This window comes from Mustelus asterias, chromosome 23 (assembly GCF_964213995.1).
Source record: "Mustelus asterias chromosome 23, sMusAst1.hap1.1, whole genome shotgun sequence".
In the NCBI taxonomy this organism is placed as follows: Eukaryota; Metazoa; Chordata; class Chondrichthyes; order Carcharhiniformes; family Triakidae; genus Mustelus; species Mustelus asterias.
This window is the reverse complement of record NC_135823.1, coordinates 65,489,273-65,510,618: the sequence shown is the minus strand read 5'-3', so window position 1 is coordinate 65,510,618 and position 21,346 is coordinate 65,489,273. Positions and strand designations below refer to the sequence as shown.

Genomic DNA, 21,346 nt, shown 5'->3' with positions numbered 1-21,346 from the left:
TCAAATAAGTCATGAAAAGTTATATTCAAAAAAAGTACTTCCAACATGCGTTGGAGTGAGTGTGTGTTCACATTTGTTTGTGGGGGTTGTGGGGTGATGTTTAAACAGATGTGAACACCAATTTGGTTGGTATCTGCACATGCGCATCCTGTGTATTGCTCTGCCATACATGTCTTCATGTGGATGTCAGCCTGAGATACATACGTGGACACCAATCTGGTGAGCCTCTGCACATGTCAGTCTGGTATGCACATGTGTGTGTATCAGTGTGTTATTCCCCCGCCAATCTGGTGTGCACATGTATGTGTATCGGTGTGTTATGTTCCCACCAATCTGGTATGCACATGTCAGTCTGGCATGCACACAAGTGTGTCAGTCTGCTGAGTGTACATACATATATCAGTCTGATGTGCAAGGATGAGTATGTCAGTATGGTGTGTGCATGTAAATCTGGAGTGCACACGTGTACAGCAGCATGCAGGTATATTGGTATGCTGTGTACATGTGCATACGTGTGTCAGTCTGCTGTGTGTTTGTTTGTATCAGCCTGCTGTGCACGCGTGTATCAGTCTGCTAGGCGCATGCGTGCATCAGTCTGATGTGTGCATGTGTGCCGGCATGTCAGTCTGGTGCGGATTTTTCTGATGTTTCTTTGTGATTTTGTGTTCGCTATTTTCACAGGCCCCCTTCATCTCTTGTTGCAGATGAGCAGCAAGCGCTCAAGCAGCTTCCGACGAGCGATATCCAATGGACACCGGAACCTGCCACGTGAATTCCTGCTCGATGAGCCCGGACTTACATTCTACAAGCGCTTAGTGAGGCACGTGGCGTACGAGATCCTGCCTTGTGAGGTGGACAGACGCTGGTACTACAGCCAGTATCGAGGCTGCCCACCGCCTCTCTTCATGACGGTCCTCACTATCATTCAGGTTAATATCCAGTTCGATTCAATCTGCCAAAATATTTGTTCTTCCTTTGTTCATTATAATCCTACTTGCATTTTTAAAAAAGTTTATTTATTCGTCACAAGGCTTACATTAACACTGCAATGAAGTTACTGTGAAATTCCCCTAGTCGTCACACTCCGGCGCCTGTTTGGGTCAATGCACCTAACCGGCATGTCTTTCAGACTGTAGGAGGAAACTGGAGCACCCGGAGGAAACCCATGCAGACACGGGGAGAATGTGCAGACTCCGCACAGACAGTGACCCAAGGCCGGAATCGAACCCAGGTCCCTGGCGCTGTGAAGCAGCAATGCTAACCACTGCGCTACCACATTCTAAGTTCCACATTGAAAACAGCAAACTCCAGGAAATGACTCCAAAAGGCCATTGCTATAAATTCCTGTAATCCTCTCACTGTTCCATGTGTAAAGTGAAAAATCCAACATCTCTTTGAATGCAACAATTATGGTTGTGTTGGGTGAAATTAATTTTTCCTGGTGTGTAAATCAGACACATAGGCCCTGATTTTACCAGCACGCCCACCCCTTACCTCGACCTTGGCCTCCGGTGGGATCTTACGGGTGGACGTGCCGGTAAAATTCTGGCCATGGGCCACAATTTTCCCATAAGTGTCATAACGACGAGATAACCAGAGCGATCTGTGTCAGCGCGGTGCAGACCGCGATCGCCCCACACTTGGTTACCTTTTGGGGGAGTGGTGAGTCGTGTGCCAGTTCTGGGAGGGGTGGGGCCTAAACACGCCGGTGAGGCTGGCTGCAAAGTGATTAGATGCCATTATGGAAGGACCCCTCGATCTCATGGTGCGCTGGGGGACTTTCTCCCTCCCCCCGATGGACATCGGCACATCACCCCTCCACCCCCCAGTGGCTGCATGTTTCCCCACACCTTCTCTGACATGAATCACCAGCATCAGGGCATTTGGACCCACCCAATGGGTTCCCCTTCAAGACTCTGACATGCCCCCTTCATGTTGCCCCCTGCAAAGACCCCACTATCATAGGCCCCATCCCCACTCAAGCCCCAGCGCCCTGGCAGTATCCATCTGGCACTGCCAGGGTGCTAAGTGTGCACTGCCAGGGCGCCAGGTGGGCATTGCCCAGCCATGTTCCCGACCACCCGGAGCCTTCAATGACCTCTGAACCCCGCCCCCCCCCTGCGTGGCCATCATCACGCCTGGTTTCCACCAGTGGAGACCAGTGGTGATTCTCAACGGTCTCACGCCACGCCCGAAGTTCTGAAGATCCTGGGCATTGGGAGAATCCAACGTCGACAGGCTAAGCATATTTAAATGTTACTTTGAGAATGCTAATTGGGTGCAAACCGCATTGCGCCGGTAGAAAGGGACCAGGACGCTTGGCCCTGGGCGCGAAACCAATGGTTAGACTATTTTCTGGGATCTGCGCCGGGCGCAGCGAGGTGGGAAAATCGTCCCCATCGGAAAAGAAAATACATAAAACAGGCTGCTACTTGCAAAAACCAATCCAAACTCCCCATGTTTTGCCATCATTTCATGCAATCACAAAATCCCCACCAAAAGGTAATTAAATATTAAATAAATTAAATTAAATAATTAAGGCGGCATGGTGGCATAGTGATTAGCTCTGCTGCCTCACAGCGCCAGGGACCCGTGTTCAATTCTGGCCTTGGGTGACTGTGTGGAGTTTGCACGTTCTCCCCGTGTCTGCATGGGTTTCCTCTGGGTGCTCCGGTTTCCTCCCACTGTTCAAGGATGTGCAAGCTAGGTTGATTGGCCATAGGAAATTGCTCCTTAATGTCAGGGGGATTAGGAGGGTAAATAGATGGGGTTACGGGGATAGGGATTGTTGTCGGCACAGGCTCGATGGGCCAAATGGCCTCCTTCTGCACTGTAGATTCTATGATTCATCTATGAAATGGGAGATTACAGCGGGTGCTTAATTATGGAGCCACAGAAGAGTAAAGTCCTCCCTTCCCACACACAAAGCTGTTTGTTGATAACCGTTTATAATAACGGTAGTTAGTAATTACAAATCAATCAGGTGTGATTCAAGGGCCAGAATTTATTTTTAAGAGGTTTTTTTTTCTTATCTATAGATTGGTTCCAAAAATGTAAATAGGGCTAAGTTCCTGCCAGGAACTAGCTCTTGCAATCGGTTGTAATGAACAGGCTGTTGGCAGAGAAGCCTGGGCGAGATGGCCAATCGTTAAATACGTGATAGATTTTGTTGTCATCTCTATGGAGTTTCTCTGCTGCTGCGGTGAAGGAGGGAAATGGGGGGGAGATTGGAATACAGCCAGCCTGCATTACAGTTTTTTAAAAATGTAGATCTTATTTAAGTGCTTAGGTGATAGCACAGAATTAACATGGTAATAGTAAAATAATATCTGACATTTGAGTCATCTTAACACGGTTTATTTTGACATCACATTTTTTTTTGTTATTCATCTGTGGAATGTAAGCATCATTGGCAAGGTCGGGATTTATTGCCCATCCCTAATTGCCCTTGAAAAGAGGGTGTTGAGCTGTATCCTTGAACTGCTGCAATCCATCCATCATAAACCGTTTCGATATAGCTGAGTAGCTTGCTCGGCCATTTCTGTGGGCAGTTAAGAGTCAACCACATTTATTGTGAGTCTGGAATCACATATAGGCTCGTCTAGGATGCCAGGATTCCTTCCCTCTCCTACATTAGTATTGGATTTTATTTTTAAAACAATCTGGGTTGTTATATGGTCACCATCACTGATACAAGCTTTTTTTATTCCAGGTTTATTTAATTAACTGAATTTAAACTCCCCGGGTGCCATGGTGAGATTTGAACTCGCATTTCCAGATTATTTAAAGTTTATTTATCTGTGTCACAAGTAGGCTTACATCAACACTGCAATGAAGTTACTGTGAAAATCCCCTAGTCGCCACACTCTGGCGCCTGTTCGGGTACACTGAGGGAGAATTTAGCACGGCCAATGCACCTAATCAGCTCATCTTTCGGACTGTGGGTGGAAACCCACGCAGAGAACATGCAGACTCCACGTAGACAGTGACCCAAGCCAGGAATTGAACCCGGGGCTCTGGCGCTGTGAGGCAACAGTGCTAACCACTGTGCCACCGTGTAGTTCCATCTTCAAGCTACGCTCCCTTTAAACAAGGCTTTTTTCCTTCCAGTGATGCATGATGGAGTTTGCCCTATCAAGTATTTTTTTATTCTTAAATTGGAAAATGTAATTTGATAGTAAGGATAACAGATACAGCGGCTATCATGGACAGACGTAAAACTGCATTAAACAAAGGGTGGAATTTTACCGGCACATCTGCCCGAGGTTCGGACAATCCCGCCCGAGGCCAACAGAGAATGCCGTTCTCCGAGCCTCGCCCGCACCGGGAATCGGGACGGGCGTGCCGGTAAAATTCCGGCCAAAGTGTCTGTCATTTAAAGTGGAAAAGTATGCTGGAAATAAACAACACATGTCAGCCCTATGAACTTTTCAAAACCTCAAACCCTGACATTTGAATGGCATGGAAGTGATTCACGGGATATTTAATCAAAAGAGCTTTAATGCTTCATTTCTAAGTTGCATTGTTTTGGTTTCATTTTGTTGAATTTAACTCACTTGATTATAATTGAGTCAATATTGTACTGAAATTATTTGCCAACCAAATTAAGAACTGGCCTAAAACGGGATGGATGAAACTATAATGCAGTTTTTCTTCTGATGATGATTTTTGTAACAATGTGAGGAGATGCAAGAGCAAAGAAAATTATCTTATGAAGCAACTCATCAATATCAACAACAACTTGTATTTTTATCACAACTTTGATGTGGTAAAATATCCCAAGAAACTTCACAGGAGTGTTGCCAAACAAAATTTGACCAATGAAGGAGAGGTTAGACAAAGCAGTACATTTCACGGAGATTCTTGAAGGAGGAAAGAGAAGCAGAAGCGCTGAGGGAGGAGATTCCAGAGTTTCGGGCCTTGGCAGTTGTCTGACCCGATTGTCTGCCCCTCTACCGCGGCTACATTTGCGGCTGGGTGTCCCTGGAGAGGGAGCATGTGGTGGTCCGAGGGCACTGTTGAAGCCTTCCGTGTCCGCTGGGCACCGCAGGGGCTGGGGTGCATTATCAACCCCTTTAATCACATTTTAGTTTGATGTTTTAAGTTTCCTTTCTACTTTGTCTTTTGTTTCAGCCAGTTTTCTTCTTTTTGGGGATTGACCCTTTTAATTTACCCTCAGTTAATTTGATTTAATTTAATTGTTTTGCCAAAAAGATTGGCAGCTGAAGTCTTGGTTACCCGTAGAGGGGTCATTAAAATTAGAGTGTTCAAGAGATCAGAACAGAAGAGCGATGACGGAGGGCTGTAGGCATGGAGGAGAATTTTTAAAATTCATTTACGGGATGTGGACTTCGCTGGCTCGGCCAGCATTGGTTGCCCATCCCTAATTGCCTTGTGACAAGGTGGTGGTGAGCTGCCTTTTGATTTGATTTGATTTATTATTGTCACATGTATTAACATACAGTGAAAAGTATTGTTTCTTGCACGCTATACAGACAAAGCATACTGTTCATAGAGAAGGAAAGGAGAGACTGCAAAATGTAGTGTTACAGTCATAGCTAGAGTGTAGAGAAAGATCAACTTAATGCAAGGTAGGTCCATTCAAAAGTCTGATGGCAGCAGGGAAGAAGCTGTTCTTGAATCGGTTGGTACGTGACCTCAGACTTTTGTATCTTTTTCCTGACGGAAGAAGGTGGAAGAGAGAATGTCCGGGGTCCTTAATTATGCTGGCTGCTTTGCCGAGGCAGCGGGAAGCGTCGACAGAGTCAATGGATGGGAAGCTGGTTTGCGTGATGGATTGGGCTTCATTCACGACCTTCTTGAGCCGCTGTGGTACATGTGGTGTTGGTACACCCATAGCGCTGTAAGGGAGGGAGTTCCAGGATTTTGATCCAGTGACAGTGAAGGAATGACGATATTTTTCCAAATCAGGATAGTGGAGGGGAACGTCCAGGTGGCAATGTTTCCTTGTGTCTGCTGCCTTGATGGTAGTGCTAGTGGGTTTAGAAGGTGCTGCCTGTGGAGCCTTGGCGAGTTGTTGCTGTGCATCTGAGCTCGTGAGAGGTGAGGCAGTTTTAAAATGAGGATGAAGATGTTAAAATTGAATCATTACTTTCCAGCTAACATGGCTCAGTCAGCACAGGGGTGACAGGTCAAAGGGCTTGATGCGGGTTAAGACAATGGCAGCAGGGTTTTGGGTGGCCTCAAGATTTCTTAGGGTAGAATGTGGGGGGTGGGGAGCAGGGGTGGCTAGGACTGCATTCGAATAGTCAAGTCCAGAGGTAACAATGGCAGGGATGAGATTTTCAGAAACCCTCTGGGGATCCCAAAAGATTTTGCAACCAATGGATTTCTTCTGTTGGGTGGCAGGGTGGCACAGTGGTTAGCACTGCTGCCTCACAGCTCCAGGGACCCGGGTTCGATTCCCGGCTTGGGTCACTGTCTGTGTGGAGTTTGCACGTTCTCCCAGTGTCTGCGTGGGTTTCCTCCGGGTGCTCCGGTTTCCTCCCACAGGTGCTTTGGCCATCCTAAATTGCTCGTTAGTGTCCCGGGATATGTAGGTTAGTGGGATTAGCGGGATAAATATGTGGGGTAACGGGGTTAGGGCTTGGGTGGGATTGTTGTTGGTGCAGACTCGATGGGCCGAGTGGCCTCTTTCTGCACTGCAGGGATTCTATGATCTCTGGAATGTGCAGTCACCAGGATTAATTGTGACTTTGTGTTGAAATGTGAAATGTTGGTGGTGATCTAGCCAGCCGTTGTACAACTCTTCTTATTTTCATTTGCATTGAATGGACGGCCAAGCTGATATTGCCCATTTTACATTATCATCCGCTGTTAAAATTACCTCCACTGTTTCTATTGGAGGATGTTGCAGCCAGTGTGGACATCAAAATTCCGTAAACAGCAAATTAGATGGATTACCAGTTAAACTGTTTTAATATTGCTGGTCGAGGTAGGAATGTTGGCCCAGACAAAGGGAGAGGCCCCTGCTCTTCATCATTGTATCTGAGCAGGAAGGCAATTTCTAACTGAGCCCATGAACATTTTTTTAAATTCATTCGTGGGACTTGGGCATTACTGGGACTTATTGCTTATCCCTAGTTGCCCTTGTTCAGAGGGCAGCTGAGAGTCACATGGTGGCACAGTGGTTAGCACTGCTGCCTCGAAGCGCCAGGGACCCAGATTCACTTCCAGCCTCGGGTCACTGCCTGTGTGGAATTTGCACATTCTCCCCATGTCTGCGTGGGTTTCCTCCGGGTGCTCTGGTTTCCTCACACAGTCCAAAGATGTGCAGGTTAGGTTGATTAGACATGCTAAATTGCCCCTTAGTGTCAGAGGAATCAGCAGGGTAAATCAGCAGGGGTTATACGATAAGGTCCTGGGTGGGATTGTGGTCAGTGCAGCCTCAATGGGCCGAATGGCTTCCTTCCACACTGTAGGGATTTACGATTCAACCACATTGCTGTGGCTCTGGATACACATGTCGGCCAGACCAGGTAGATTTCCTTCCCTAGAGGGACATTAGTGAACCAGATGGGTTTTTGTGACAATCAACAATGGTGTCATGGTCATCAGTAGGTTCTTAATTCCAGATATTTTTAATGGAATTTAAATTCCACTATCTGCTGTGGCAGGAAATTCGCTGAGTTTCTGGATTAATAGCCTAGCGATAATACCACTAGACCATTGCCTCCCCCTATTATGATAGGTCCATATGGGGTAACAATGTGTGGAAGATTCAGTTTACAAAATAGTAATGGAGAAAAGCCTGGGAGAAAATCCTCTTTTTATTATGGCATGAAGAAAAATATAAATATATAAAAGTAAAGTTTATTTATTAGTCACAAATAAGGCTTACATTAACATTGCAATGAAGTTACTGTGAAATTTCCCTAGTTGCCACACTCTGGCGCCTGTTCTAGTCAATACACCTAACCAGCACATCTTTCAGATTGTGGGAGGAAACCAGAGCAACAGGAGGAAACCCACGCAGACATGGGGAGAACGTGCAAACTCCACACAGACTGTGACCCAAGCTGGGAATTGAACCCGGGTCCCTGGCGCTGTGAGGCAGCAGTGCTAACCATTGTGCCACCGTGCTGCCCATATATAAAATAATAAAGTAACTTCCAAAGGAAAACAATCTTGAGATATGATTGATTTTCTACAAAAAGAAAATTTCCATTTATTTTGACGAAGTTATTGTCCTACTCTTAGCAATTTGCCATTTTTTGTAACCTAGGCTTTGCAAGCTGCTGGTAGAATTTGTTGAGGTTTTCTGTGAGTATGGATCGAGTGAATTGAATACTAATTTTTTTAATGATATTTCTCTTTCAGATTGTTATTTTTATCTGCTATGGAGCCATGCTAAATAAGTGGGTTTTACAAACCTATCACCCAGACTACATGAAGAGTCCTTTGGTCTATCATCCTGGATATAGGGCTCACGTTTGGAGGTTCTTCACCTATATGTTCATGCATGCTGGGTAGGTTGGCCAGATTCTACTTTGTATCTTGACTTGAATTGTGCAAACTAACAGCAAAACCTTGATTATAGTTAAAACCAGAGGAATGACATTCATGCCTACTGTTAAAAGGGTTTAATTTAAAGTAAGTTGGAACACCAGAAAGTTGACCGCGATTCCACCAGAAACCACAAGTGGTCAGACGATACCGGATAGACCTTGACTTTGCGATAGTGTAACACATGTGAAAAGTAACAGGGCAGTTCACATTAACTCACATCCCAATCCTGTTTTTTGTTAGTTCAATGAAAATGAGTTTTGTCCGAGCTACCCGAGCCACCAGACACACTGCTCCTCACTTAACTGGACGTACACTGATCTGATCCGATAAATGTATTGTGGGTAAGAATCATCCCCACTCCTCACCAGCGACGTTATCAGGTTCACATCCCACAGCAAGGGGCAGGGAAGATCCAAAATCATAAACCCTTCGGCGAATACTGCGGCTTCCAGATCTTGAGCCCCCGCCGGCATTCACACGGACGGCGAGCGTGGGTTCCAGATCGCCCCTTCAATCTGGGTTCGGGCATATTTCCAATGCATGTCAGGCTCGAGAGATTTCGACACAGAATTGAGGGACCTAACGCTGATTTTACCAACATAGAATGTGCATCAGTGAAGTGAATTTCATCCCCTTTGTGTAGTAAATGGAGAGGATGTCCTGAATGAATACACAGTGTTCAGTTAACAGAGGATCATTATATAGGTAAGGGAGGAACAATATGTGTTCATGTGGGGACATGGTGGCACAGTGGTTAGCACTGCTGCCTCACAGCGCCAGGGACCCGGGTTCAATTCCCAGCTTGGGTCACTGTTTATGTGGAGTTTGCACGTTCTCCCCATGTCTGTGTGGGTTTCCTCCCACAGTCCAAAGGTGTGCGGGTTAGGTGGATTGGCCATGCTAAATTGACCCTAGTGTCAGGGGGACTAGCAGGGTAAATATGTCGGGTTATGGGAATAGGGCCTGGGTGGGATTGAGGTTGGTGCAGACTCAATAGGCCGAATAGTCTCCTTCTGCACCATAGGGATTCTATGGGTGAAAATCCTGAGGAAACTGTTTGTGATGAGCCTATGTCACACATCCAGAATTATTTGCAGTCCAATAACATCCTGATGTAAGGTTCAGGTAATGATCGATTACTTTAACTGTTGGTAATTGAAAATCCTTCTTCCTGGCAGTAGCTGGGCTGGAACAGAATCATGATGCATCAGCATTATAGTTCCATTGGAAACATATCTTTGTTCTCAGGGGAGAAATACTTCCAAACGTGCTCTGTATCTACATTCAGACAATTACCTTGTACATGGAAAGTGAACAGCAACGACACACACAGTATTCAATTTGCTCTGCAGCTTTCACAGGTATCCTGCGTAGAGATTAGGTTTGTTCCAAAGAATTGACATTACAAATCTGGAGGGCCGTGGAGATCTGCATGTGCCACATGATTGTTCACCCATTAACCTGGGCTTGCCAGTGCACAGATTCCTTGATATGTACTCCCACCATATCAGCCTTGACATGGGGGGTGCTTCTTTGTAAAATGTATGCCATGTGTAAATAAGAATATCCTTCATACTTTTAAATTGCAGTTGGTAAGGACAAATGTCAAAGGCTGGTGCAGTCCTCTTCAAACATGCAAATTACGACATCTGGGTCCAATTTACCGTTTCAGCTCATGGCCAGGGCAGGGGGGTAATGGCGGATTGCTTGCTGGGTCGAACATGTCAAAAGCAGCAGCCAGGACCAAGTCAGGCCTTGCCAACTAAGATCAAAACATATTCTGTCGCTCCCATGTGGGCCAAGAGGAGCAGGAGTGCTTACATTATGCTGGGGGCTGGAGCGCTGGGACCTTGGAGGTGCTGCTGAGTGATGGTGGGATGAGGATCGCAGGGTTATATCACAGGGGAGGGCTTAGAGATGAGGGAGAGGTTGACAGCAAGGGCAGATGGGTGGCTCTCAGCTGGTCCCCCACTTCCTGATGCTGGGTCCTTTTGAAAGAAGGACCCCATAGAATCTTAGATGATGACCACCAATGCATCCACTGTGTCTAGGGCCACTTTCTTGAGGACTCTGGGATGTAAATTATCAGGCCCTGTGGATTTATTGGCCTTCAATCCCATCAATTTCCCAATACCATTTCTCTATTAATGCTGATTTCCTTCAGTTCCTCCCTCTCACTAAACCCTGTGTCCCCAACATTTCTGATATGTTATTTGTGTCCTCCTTTGTGAAGACAGAGCCAAAGTATCCACTTAGTTGGTCAGCCATTTCTTTGTTCCCCATTGTAAATTCCCTGTTTCTGACTGTGAGGGACCTACATTTGTCTTCGCCAATCTTTTTCTCTTCACATACATATAGAAAAATTTACATTCATTTTCTTTGTTCCCCACAAGCTTGCTCTCAGACTCTATTTTCTCTTAATCAACCCTTGGTCCTTGTTTGCCGAATTCTAAACTGTTTCCAATCCTCAGGTCTGTTGTTTTTTTATGGTCAATTTGTACACCTCTTCCTTGGATCTAATACTACGTCTAATTTCCCTTGTAAGCCATGGTTTGGCCACCTTTCCTGAGTTACTTTAGTGCCAGACAGGAATATACAATTGTTGCAGTTCACCTATGCGCTCTGTGAATATTTGCCATTGCCTATCCACCATCATCCCTCTAAGTAACGTTTCCCAATCCATCATAGACAATTCGTGCCTCATACTATCATAGTTTCCTTCATTAAGATTCAGGACCCTCGTCTCAGAATCAATTACATCACTTTCCATCTTGATGAAGAATTCTATTATTTTGGTCGCTTGTTCCCCAAGGGGTCTCGCACAACTAGATTGCCAATTATTCCCTTCTCATTACACTATATCCTGTCTAGAGTGGCTTGTTCTCTAGTTGGTTCCTCAACATATTGGTCCAAAAAACCATCCTGTGCTCACTCCAGGAAATCCTCCTCTCCGGTTGACTAATTTGATTTGCCCAATCTATATGCAGATTAAAGTCACCTGTAATTACAGATTGTTCTTTTATCGGATGGTCTGATAGGACTGAGTCAGCACAACTTCGTCAGGGGGAGGTCATGTCTGACAAATCTGTTAGGGTTCTTTGAGGAGATAACAAGGAAATTAGATAAAGGAGAACCAGTGAATATGATTTATTTAGATTTCCAGAAGGCCTTTGACAAGGTGCCGCATAGGAGACTGTTAAATAAGTTAAGAGCCCATGGTGTTAAGGGTAAGATCCTGGCATGGATAGTGGATTGGCTGACTGGCAGAAGGCAAAGAGTGGGGATAAAGGGGTCTTTTTCAGGATGGCAGCCGGTGACTAGTGGTTTGCCTCAGGGGTCATTGCTGAGACCACAACTTTTCACAATATACATTAACGATTTGAATGAAGGAACTGAAGGTTGCCAAGTTTACAGATGATACAAAGATATATAGAGGGACAGGTAGTATTGATGAAGCAGGAGGGGCTGTAGAAGGACTTGGACAGGCTAGGAGAGTGGACAAAGAAGTGGCAGATGGAATACAATGTGGAAAAGTGTGAGGTTATGCACTTTGGAAGGAGGAATGGAGGCATGGACTATTTTCTAAATGGGGAAATGCTTAGGAAATCAGAAGCACAAAGGGACTTGGGAGTCCTTGTTCAAGATTCTCTTAAGGTTAATGTGCAGGTTCAGTTGGCAGTTAGGAATGCAAATGCAATGTTAGTACTCATGTCGAGAGGGCTAGAATACAAGAGCAGGGTTCTGAAGCTCTATAAGGCTCTGGTTAGACCCCATTTGGAGTATTGTGAGCAGTTTTGGGCCCTATGTAAGGAAGGATGTGCTGGTCTTGGAAAGGGTCCAGAGGTGGTTCACAATAATGATCCCTGAAATGAAGAGCTTGTCGTATGAGGAATGGTTGAGGACTCTGGGTCTGTACTTGTTGGAGTTTAGAAAGATGAGGGGAGACCTTATTGAAACTTACAGGATACTGCGAGGCCTGGATAGAGTGGACGTGGAGAGGATGTTTCCACTAGTAGGAAAAACTAGAACCAGGTGGCACAACCTCAAACTAAAGGGACGATCCTTTAAACCAGAGATGAGGAGGAATTTTTTCAGCCAGAGAGTGGTGAATCTGTAGAACTCTTTGCCGCAGAAGGCTGTGGAGGCCAGGTCGTTGAGTGTCTTTGAGACAGAGATAGATAAGTTCTTGATTAATAAGGGGATCAGGGGTTATGGGGAAAAGACAGGAGAATGGGGATGAGAAAAATATCAGCCATGATTGAATGGCGGAGCAGACTCAATGGGCCGAGTGGCCTAATTCTGCTCCTATGTCTTATGGTCTTTTAATTTCCTGTTTAATGCTATTCCCGGCATCAACACTACAGTTTGGGGGCCTAGATACAACCCCCACTATCATTTTTTGCCCCTTAGTGTTTCTCAGCTCTACCCAGACAGATTCCACATCATCGGAGCTAATATCTTTCCTCACTATCACATTAATTTCCTCTTTAACCAGCAATGCAACTCCACTGGCTTTTCCTTTTTGTCTGTTCTTCCTAAACACCGAGTACCCCTGGACATTCAATTCCCATCCCTGGTCACCCTGCAGCCACGTCTCTGTAATCCCAATTATATCATACCCATTTACATCTATTTGCGCAATCAATTCATCCACTTTATTGCAAATGCTCCATACATTAAGCTACAAAGCCTGAAGGCTTGTCTTTTTAACAATATTGGTTCCATTCCCACTATTTGCCACTGCGGCCCTGTTTGATTCTGGCCCTTTTCTTGTCTATCACTTTTCTTATTCCCCTTTCTGTATTTTGTTCTTGTCCTTGATTACCCCCTCCTCTGACTCCTTGCATAGGTTCCCGCCATCCTATCATTTTAGTTTAAACCCTCTCCATCCACTCTGGCAGATACTCCCCCGAGGACACCAGTCCCGGTCCTGCCCAGATATAACCCATCCAGCTTGTACTGCTCCCACCTCCCCCAGACTGCTCCCAATGTCCCAGGAATCTGAATCCCTCTTCCTCACGCCATCTCTCAGCCACGTATTCATCTGATATATCCTACTATTTCTACATTGACTAGCACATAGTACTTATTGGTGGTACTCCTGAGATCACTACATTTGAGGTCCTACTTTTCTTACTTACTCCCTAGCTCCCTATATTCTGCTTTTAGGACCTCTTCGCTTTTTTTATCAATGTCGTTTGTACCGATGTGTACCATGACCACTGGCTGTTCGCCCTCCCCCACCAGAATGTCTTTCAACTGCTCCGAGACATCCTTGATCCTAGCACCAGGGAGGCAACATACCATTCTGGCATCTTGTTTGAGGCCACAGGATCGCCTATCTATTCACCTTACAATTGAATCTCCTATAACTATTGCATTCCCACACTTTTTACTCCTCCGCTGTGCAGCAGAGTCAACCATAGTGCAATGAATTTGGCTGTTGCTGCTTTCCCCCGAGAGGCTATTCCCCTCAACAGTATCCAAGGCGATACATCTGTTTTGCAGGGAAATGGCCACAGGAGATTCTTGCACTACCTACCTAGACTTCTTGCTCTGCCTGGTGGTTATATATTCCCTTCCTGCCTGTGGAGCCTTAGCCAGTGGTCTGACCACCTCTCTATACCTCGCTTCACGATAATCTCCAGCTTGTGGATGTTCCATAATGTCCCCAGACGTCACTCCAGCTCTGAAACCCAAGCTTCCAGGAGTTGCAGCTGGAGACACTTCGTGGACACATGTTGGTCCCAGGCATTGGAAATGTTCCCGGCCTCCCAGTGGAACACAAGGAGCACACCAAGGCTTTGAGCTCTCCTGCCATGAGTTACCTCTTTAAATTAAACCTTTAGAAGATACTTAACATCAAATAATATCAATTATTCTATGGCCCTTCTTCCCTGGTCCTTGTTACTACAGAATATAGTCCTTACAAACTATAAGCTACAAAAGGACCTTACAAAAGGGGTGGCATGGTGGCACAGTGGTTAGCATTGCTGCCTCACAGCGTCAGGGACCTGGGTTCAATTCCCGGCATGGGTCACTGTCTGTGTGGAGTCTGCACGTTTTCCCCGTGTTTGCATGGGTTTCCTCCGGATGCTCCAGTTTCCTCCCACAGTCCGAAAGACGTACTGGTTAGATGGATTGCCCATGCTAAATTCTCCCTCAGTGTACCTGAAAAGGCGCCAGAATGTGGCGACTAGAAGATTTTCACAGTAACTTCATTGCAATGTTAATGTAAGCCTACTTGTGACACAAATAAATAAAAGTAGTAAGTTCTTACCCAGTACTCACCAGTCAGCTTTGTCCCTTGTAGCCTTACTGCTGCAGCAGGGCACGACCACTCTGAAGATTTAAAAGTTAGAAAGCAAAGGAAAAAAGCACATATCCTCTGCACCAAATTCCCACTGTGTTCCAAATTACTGGAACTGGAATTACTGAGTGCTACCCACATTCACTCTGGCTGTGTCTCGCCCAGAATGTGCTCTCTCCCACATCTTGTATGCAAAGCTCACTGTATTGTGAGCCCCCTACTTGCCAATGGATCAATAGCCATTGCAATGCCCTGAGGCCCTTAAGCGGGCATTGAGTGCCCACTTGAGCGTCTGAATGGGCATTGAGGGAAAAGGCAGGAGAATAGCACTATATCATAGTGCTCATTTGGAGGGACAGTGCAAACACCATGGGCCAAATAGTATCAAAACAATTCTGTGACTCTTGTGGCTATCAATCAAACTATGAAATAGAAGGCACCCTACTATACAAATGGATGGTTGTGAAATGAGTCATACAGCACTAATCCAGTAATGGATATTCTCAGGCTCATGTCAATAAACAAGAGTGAAATAGTATGCAATCACATTTTTTTTAAACTCCAGACATTCCTTTCAGAAATTTAAAGGGTAGGACTTTTAAATGCCTTGACAGTTTGACAGGTACCTTTTGACAGCTCATCTTGACAGTTTTTGACAAGTCCCTTGGATAGGTAATTTTGACAGTTCAGATAGTTGATTTTGACAGATCTGTTGATAGTTCCAATGAGCTTGAAGTAATGAGTTTATACACCTTTATGCCTACTTTTACCAATTCTAAAGGACAACTTACTCCTCACAAAGGATGCCTGATCTACCCCATTGTGCAAATTACCTCCACCATAGGACACCCCTTATCTCCCCTAGTCGTGTCCACGGTGCCAGATCCAAAGGGGTACCTTACCTCTCCAGTGGGGTACCCTGACTGTCCGAATTAATCCACAAAATTCAGATCTACTTTTAGTCTATCTGAACTTTGCATTTCACACTCCAAGGCTAACAAAATCCCACTTCAGTGGAAGAACCTGATGATATAAATAGCCAGTTGCCTCAGTAAAGCGTACATGTGTGAAAACACATTCCCACCCTGCTAAAATGGGACTGGTCATTTTCGGGGCCAGGACTTACCATTTTCAACCGCTTTGGTATTTTTGCCATGATGGAGAAATCTGGGTTGTGGTACCTTTTTAATAAACATCGTCTTTATCATCCCAATAAATATTGGCCCCTGCCCTCTCTATATCCTTAATGTCCTGCCTAAAACTGACCCCTGTGTTGGAAATTTCCTATGGATTTCCCTCTCTAATGCTGAACTACCAGGATGCTGGGATGAACACAGCATTCTGGACCTCCATGCCAGTGTTCTGACCTGCCTTGAAAATGCAAGGATCTTCCTTCACCATTGATCTGCCCATGTCCTACTGAAATTCTACTGGCGCTCTGTGCAATTAGCCACACTATCTATTTGGGTGTCCCGTACAAATGCTGGCACTGTATTTGCTGCACCTAAGCTCATTTCACTGATGTATATTCACTGTGACCCCAACACCCCTGTTAACATCTCATCAATCACATATCCATTAACAACTGCTGTCTGGTGTCTGTCCTTGAGCCAAGTTCCCAGCCATGTTGCCAAATTCCTGTTAATACAGTAGATCTTAATTTTAGCTAGAATTTTAGCAATAAACTTATCAAAAGCCGTTTGAAAATCTATATACACATTGCCTTTGTCGATAATTTGCTTTCCATCAAAAAACCCCGTTAAATTTGCCAGACATGGCATGCTTTTAACAAATTTATGTTGCCTCTCCTTAATTAATCCATGCATTTCTAATTGAGTATTAATTTAATCCTATTAATCCTTCTGAAGTTTGCCCACTGCTGATGTTAAATTGGCTGGTTTATAATGATCTAGTTTATTGCTTTCTCTCTTTTTGAATTGAGGTGTTACTATGGAAAGTCGCCAGTTCTTTGGCAAAAGAAAATCCACATGTGAGGACAAAGGGAAGATTATGGCCTTTCCTTTCTGATTTGCTTTCACATTTTACCATATTTGCCGTTGGGCTGGATTTTGGCTACCGAAGTGGCTAGCTCGAGTTGGGACATTTCCCAACTCGTCACACCTGCCTCAATAAAAAGTACCTTGAAACATGCGATTTTTTTATCATTCATTCGTGGGACATGGGTGTTGCTAATTGGCCAGCATTTATTGCCCATCCCTCGTTGCCCGAGGCCACATTGCTGTGGCTCTGGAGTCACATGTAGGCCAGACCAGATAAGGACGGCAGATTTCCTTCCCTAAAGTACATTAGTGAACCTGATGGGTTTTTCCGACAATCGACAATGGTTTCATGGTCATCAGTAGATTATTAGTTCTAGATTTTTTTACTGAATTCAAATTCTACCATCTGCCATGGTGGGATTCGAACCCAGGTCCCCCAGAACATTCGCTGAGTTTCTTGATTAATAGTCTAGCGATAATACCACTAGGCAATCACCTCCCCTGAGAGTATTATTTGAGGGAGGTTGCTGCAGGTTAGAGTTGGGTCCACCGACCCCGGAAGTAGACCATAGGCAGCCACTGGGGTGAGTGAGTGCTGAGGTGGGCTGGTTAGAAGGTCCAACTTGATTATCTGGGACTTTGTCCCAACTGTTTTGAAGTTGTTAGTCCATCTAGCTCCCATCTCTCACACACCCCAACACCCCCATCATCCCCCCCACACCCACCCCCGACCCCTCATGTCACCTCCATAGCCACTCACCAATTATGAACGATAAATAGACTTTAGGAGCCATGTGGAGATGAAAATAAATTTCTAACAATCTAATACAGTCCTCACTCCAAAACACTTGATAGTGAAAAACTTCCATTGATAAAATTCATTCAAAGCTTCTAAATCATCTCCAGTGGTTAATCTCTTCTAAATACAAACAAACTTTTATTTAGACTCCACATGAAATACATCTAATTTCTTAATTGCCTCCAATATAATAGCAAAATACTGCGGATGCTGGAATCTGAAACAAAACCAGAAAATACTGGAAAAGTGCTGCAGGTCTGACAGAATCTGTGGAGAGAGAATAGAGCCAACATTTCGAGTCCAGATGACTCTTCGTCAGAGCGAAGGATCATCTAGACTCGAAATGTTGGCTCTATTCTCTCTCCACAGGTGCTTTCAGACCTGCTGAGATTTTCCAGCATTTTCTGTTTTTGTTGTTATTAATAACCTCTTTAAGTTGTCAATTAAACTGTACTCAGAACTCAGACCTTCTACTTTGCTCCACCTGCTCTACCTTGTCTTAGACTGTATCAAATCCATCACATTTGTCCCTTTCTTTAACTCTAAATAAGAGTCATATGGACTCAAATCATTAACTCTGTTTCTCTCCTCATGGATGCTGCCGGACTGCTGAGTTTTGACAGCATTATCTATTTGTATTTCAGATTTTCAGCTTTTATTATGCTCTTATTTAAACTCAGAACCCCCTGCTGAGATAATAGTAGCTTTCGAAACTCAGCTAAACATTCATAGTGACATAATAATGGCCCTTGGGGAAATGTCAACAAAGAGGTCTATTGAAACTGCATGACTAGATGCTACTTTTATTTTTAATCTAGGCCCTTCAATCAAGCAGTCCAGAAGAGTTTTTTTTAAACTCTCACTGACAGCTGCAGCCTATTTTTTTGCACGTTTAAAGAGTCAGGGTTACAAAACTTCAGTTGTATACATATCTTATCCACTCTTAAGAGCATTTGTGTTTACTCCATCAACTCGTGATTTCCACACAATAGGTCATTGCTTTTGCAACAACCAGAATTGGATCTGTTTGAACTTAGTATCAGGTTCAAATGACACTGCTCGGTTTGGGTTTTCCACCTATTCCCTCGCCTGCAAAGATTGCATGTCAGAAATGGGGGTGAAATTTCCAGTTCTGGATCCCGCCAGCAGCTTTTAAAGGTTCGTTAAATCTTCCCAGCTCGGTGGAAATCCTGACCCCCTGTATTCCCCACTGCGATTTCCACCAATAAATTTGTTAATACCTCTCGATTTGCAGTGTCCTATCCAGTTGTCCTATTACTCCTCTATTAACTAACTTTTTATTCCACTATGGCAAACTTCTGTCACAAAATATGCAAAGTAATCATAGTAATTCTACCAGTTCTTCATATGATTTCTTTTTCCTCTATCTACGGGCAGCCCGGGGGCACTGCTGCCTCACAGCGCCAGGGACCCGGGTTCAATTCCAGCCTCAGGTCACTGTCTGTGTGGAGTTTGCACATTCTCCCCATGTCTGCGTGGGTTTCCTCCGGGTGCTCCGGTTCCTTCCCACACTCCAAAGATGTGCGGGTTAGGTGGATTGGCTGTGCTAAATTGACCCTAGAGTCAGGGGATTAGCAGAGTAAATATGTGAGTTGCAGGAATAGGGCCTGGGTGGGATTGTGGTCAGTGCAGACTCAATGGGCTGAATGGCCTCCTTCTGCACTGTAGGGATTCTATGATTCTATCCAGCCTTATTGGCCCTTTAGCAATTTATTTTTAATGTGTTTCGGAAATCCTCTGGTATATTCTTTTATGTTCTCCATTAATCTTTCTCCATAATCCCCTTTTTAGTTTCCCTATTTTTTTGTTTATCTTTCCCTCCATAGTTTCCATCATATTTGTAATGTCAGCCTGAGATTTGTTTTCTGTCTCTTTTGTAAAAATCTTTTTAATTTTACTTTCTGATCATTTGCCCACTACCTTTTAGTGAAGAACCAGTTATTCCCCCCCTGGATCTGGTTAAACGTGTTGGGCATGCTTTTGTTGAGCAAATAACAGCGTCTGAATGATGCACACCATCATTACTGTGCAAATCATCAACAACCTGCAGTGAGGAAGGGATACCCCATGAATTGTGAGCCATTACTAGTTGCTGGGCAATTTGCATTGCTCTGTTCTTAGCTCCACTAAAATGGTTTGCTGTGCTTAACCTCCCCATGCCTTTCAAGAAATCTGCACATTAATTTCTCATTAAATTGCTGCAGAAAGTAATGTCTAATAATTAAAGCCTTGTATATTTTAATGACTAAATAGTTGCTAATGATTGTCAATCAACCTCTCTTGCCCAGAAAATAAACCAATATCAATCTGGAGTTCCATTCACTCATAATCCTGAGGCTTTAGAATGTCAATTTTCAAACTTAAGTAAAGTAAAGCTTATTTATTATTGTCACAAGTAAGGCTTACATTAACACTGCAATGAAGTTACTGTGAAATTCCCCGAGTTGCCACAGTCCAACACCTGTTCGGGTCAATGCACCTAACCGGCACTTCTTTCAGATTGTGGGAGGAAACTGGAGCACCCGGAGGAACCCCGCGCAGACACGGGGAGAATGTGCAGACTCCACACAGATAATGACCCAAACCAGGAATTGAACCCGGCTCCCTGGCGCTGTGAGGCAGCAGTGCTCACCACTGTGCCACCGTTACCTTTTGTTGTATTTTCCTATCTGTCTCTTTTCTTTCCTTTCCCTTTTAATCCAATTTTTATTTCCCACGCTTGGTTCTCCCTGTGTTTCCTACATTACAATAGCAACTACACCTCAAAGGAAGTAGTTTATTGGCTGCAAAGTACTTTTCATGACCACTGCATTTTTGAAAGTGCTATATGAATGCAAAAGTGCTACACAAATGTGAGTCTTTTGTTCACTTCCTGTATCCGATCCGGCACTGTATACACATAGGCTAGGATTTTATGGCTTTGCCACAGCGTGTCCCCCCCCCCAATCCCACCCACCTCCTGGCAGATGTGGTGAGCCATTTTAATTGCCCCTTACTTAAGTGGGACTATAATATCCAGCTGAGCGGGAGGGACGATAAAATTCTGGCCATCTTCTAATTGACCCTCCTTCTCGGCCCACCCTCTATTTATCCTATGAGGCCAGAATCTTTATAAGTCGTTGGCCTTGCAATATACTGATGGTCCAACATATCCTGTTGCCCTCACCATCATAAGTTCATAAGATATAGGAGCAGAATTAGGCCATTCGGCCCATCGAGTCTGCTCCGCCATTCGATCATGGCTGACATACTCCTCATCCCCATTTTCCTGCCTTCTCCCCATAACCCTTCAACACATTACCAATTAAAAATTACTCCTCCTTAAATTTGCTCACTTTGGGGTAGCGAATTCCACAGATTCACAACCCTTTGGGAGAAATAGTTTCTCCCCAACTCTGTTTTAAATTTGCTGCCCCTTATCCTAAGACTATGACCTCTCGTCCTAGAATGCCCCACAAGAAGAAGCATCCACTCCACATCTACTTTATCATCTTACTTATATACCTCAATTTGATCTGTCCTCATTCTTTTAAATTCATCGCTGGAATTCTACCTCCTCGCCTGCCACGGAATCAGAGGGGGCGAGTGGGGAGCTATAGTAATCCCCGCTGGAATGTTGCACTCCAGCAGGGATTACAATGGCTCCCCACTTGCAGGGAGCTGGCGGCCCGACCCAGCTGGAGGGAA

The 21,346-nt window shown here is 44.7% G+C and overlaps 1 protein-coding gene across 1 annotated transcript in view; it reads left to right on the top strand.

The window, feature by feature from the left end:
• Positions 1-687: 687 nt before the first annotated feature.
• rhbdl1 (rhomboid, veinlet-like 1 (Drosophila)) overlaps positions 688-21,346 on the top strand; it is a 98,465-nt gene continuing 77,806 nt past the window's right edge. Inside the window, exons 1-2 of the mRNA XM_078240834.1 lie at positions 688-929; positions 8,341-8,489. Coding sequence (XP_078096960.1) covers positions 705-929; positions 8,341-8,489 — 374 coding nt within the window. The 5' untranslated portion in view covers positions 688-704. The remainder of the gene's footprint in view (positions 930-8,340; positions 8,490-21,346) is intronic.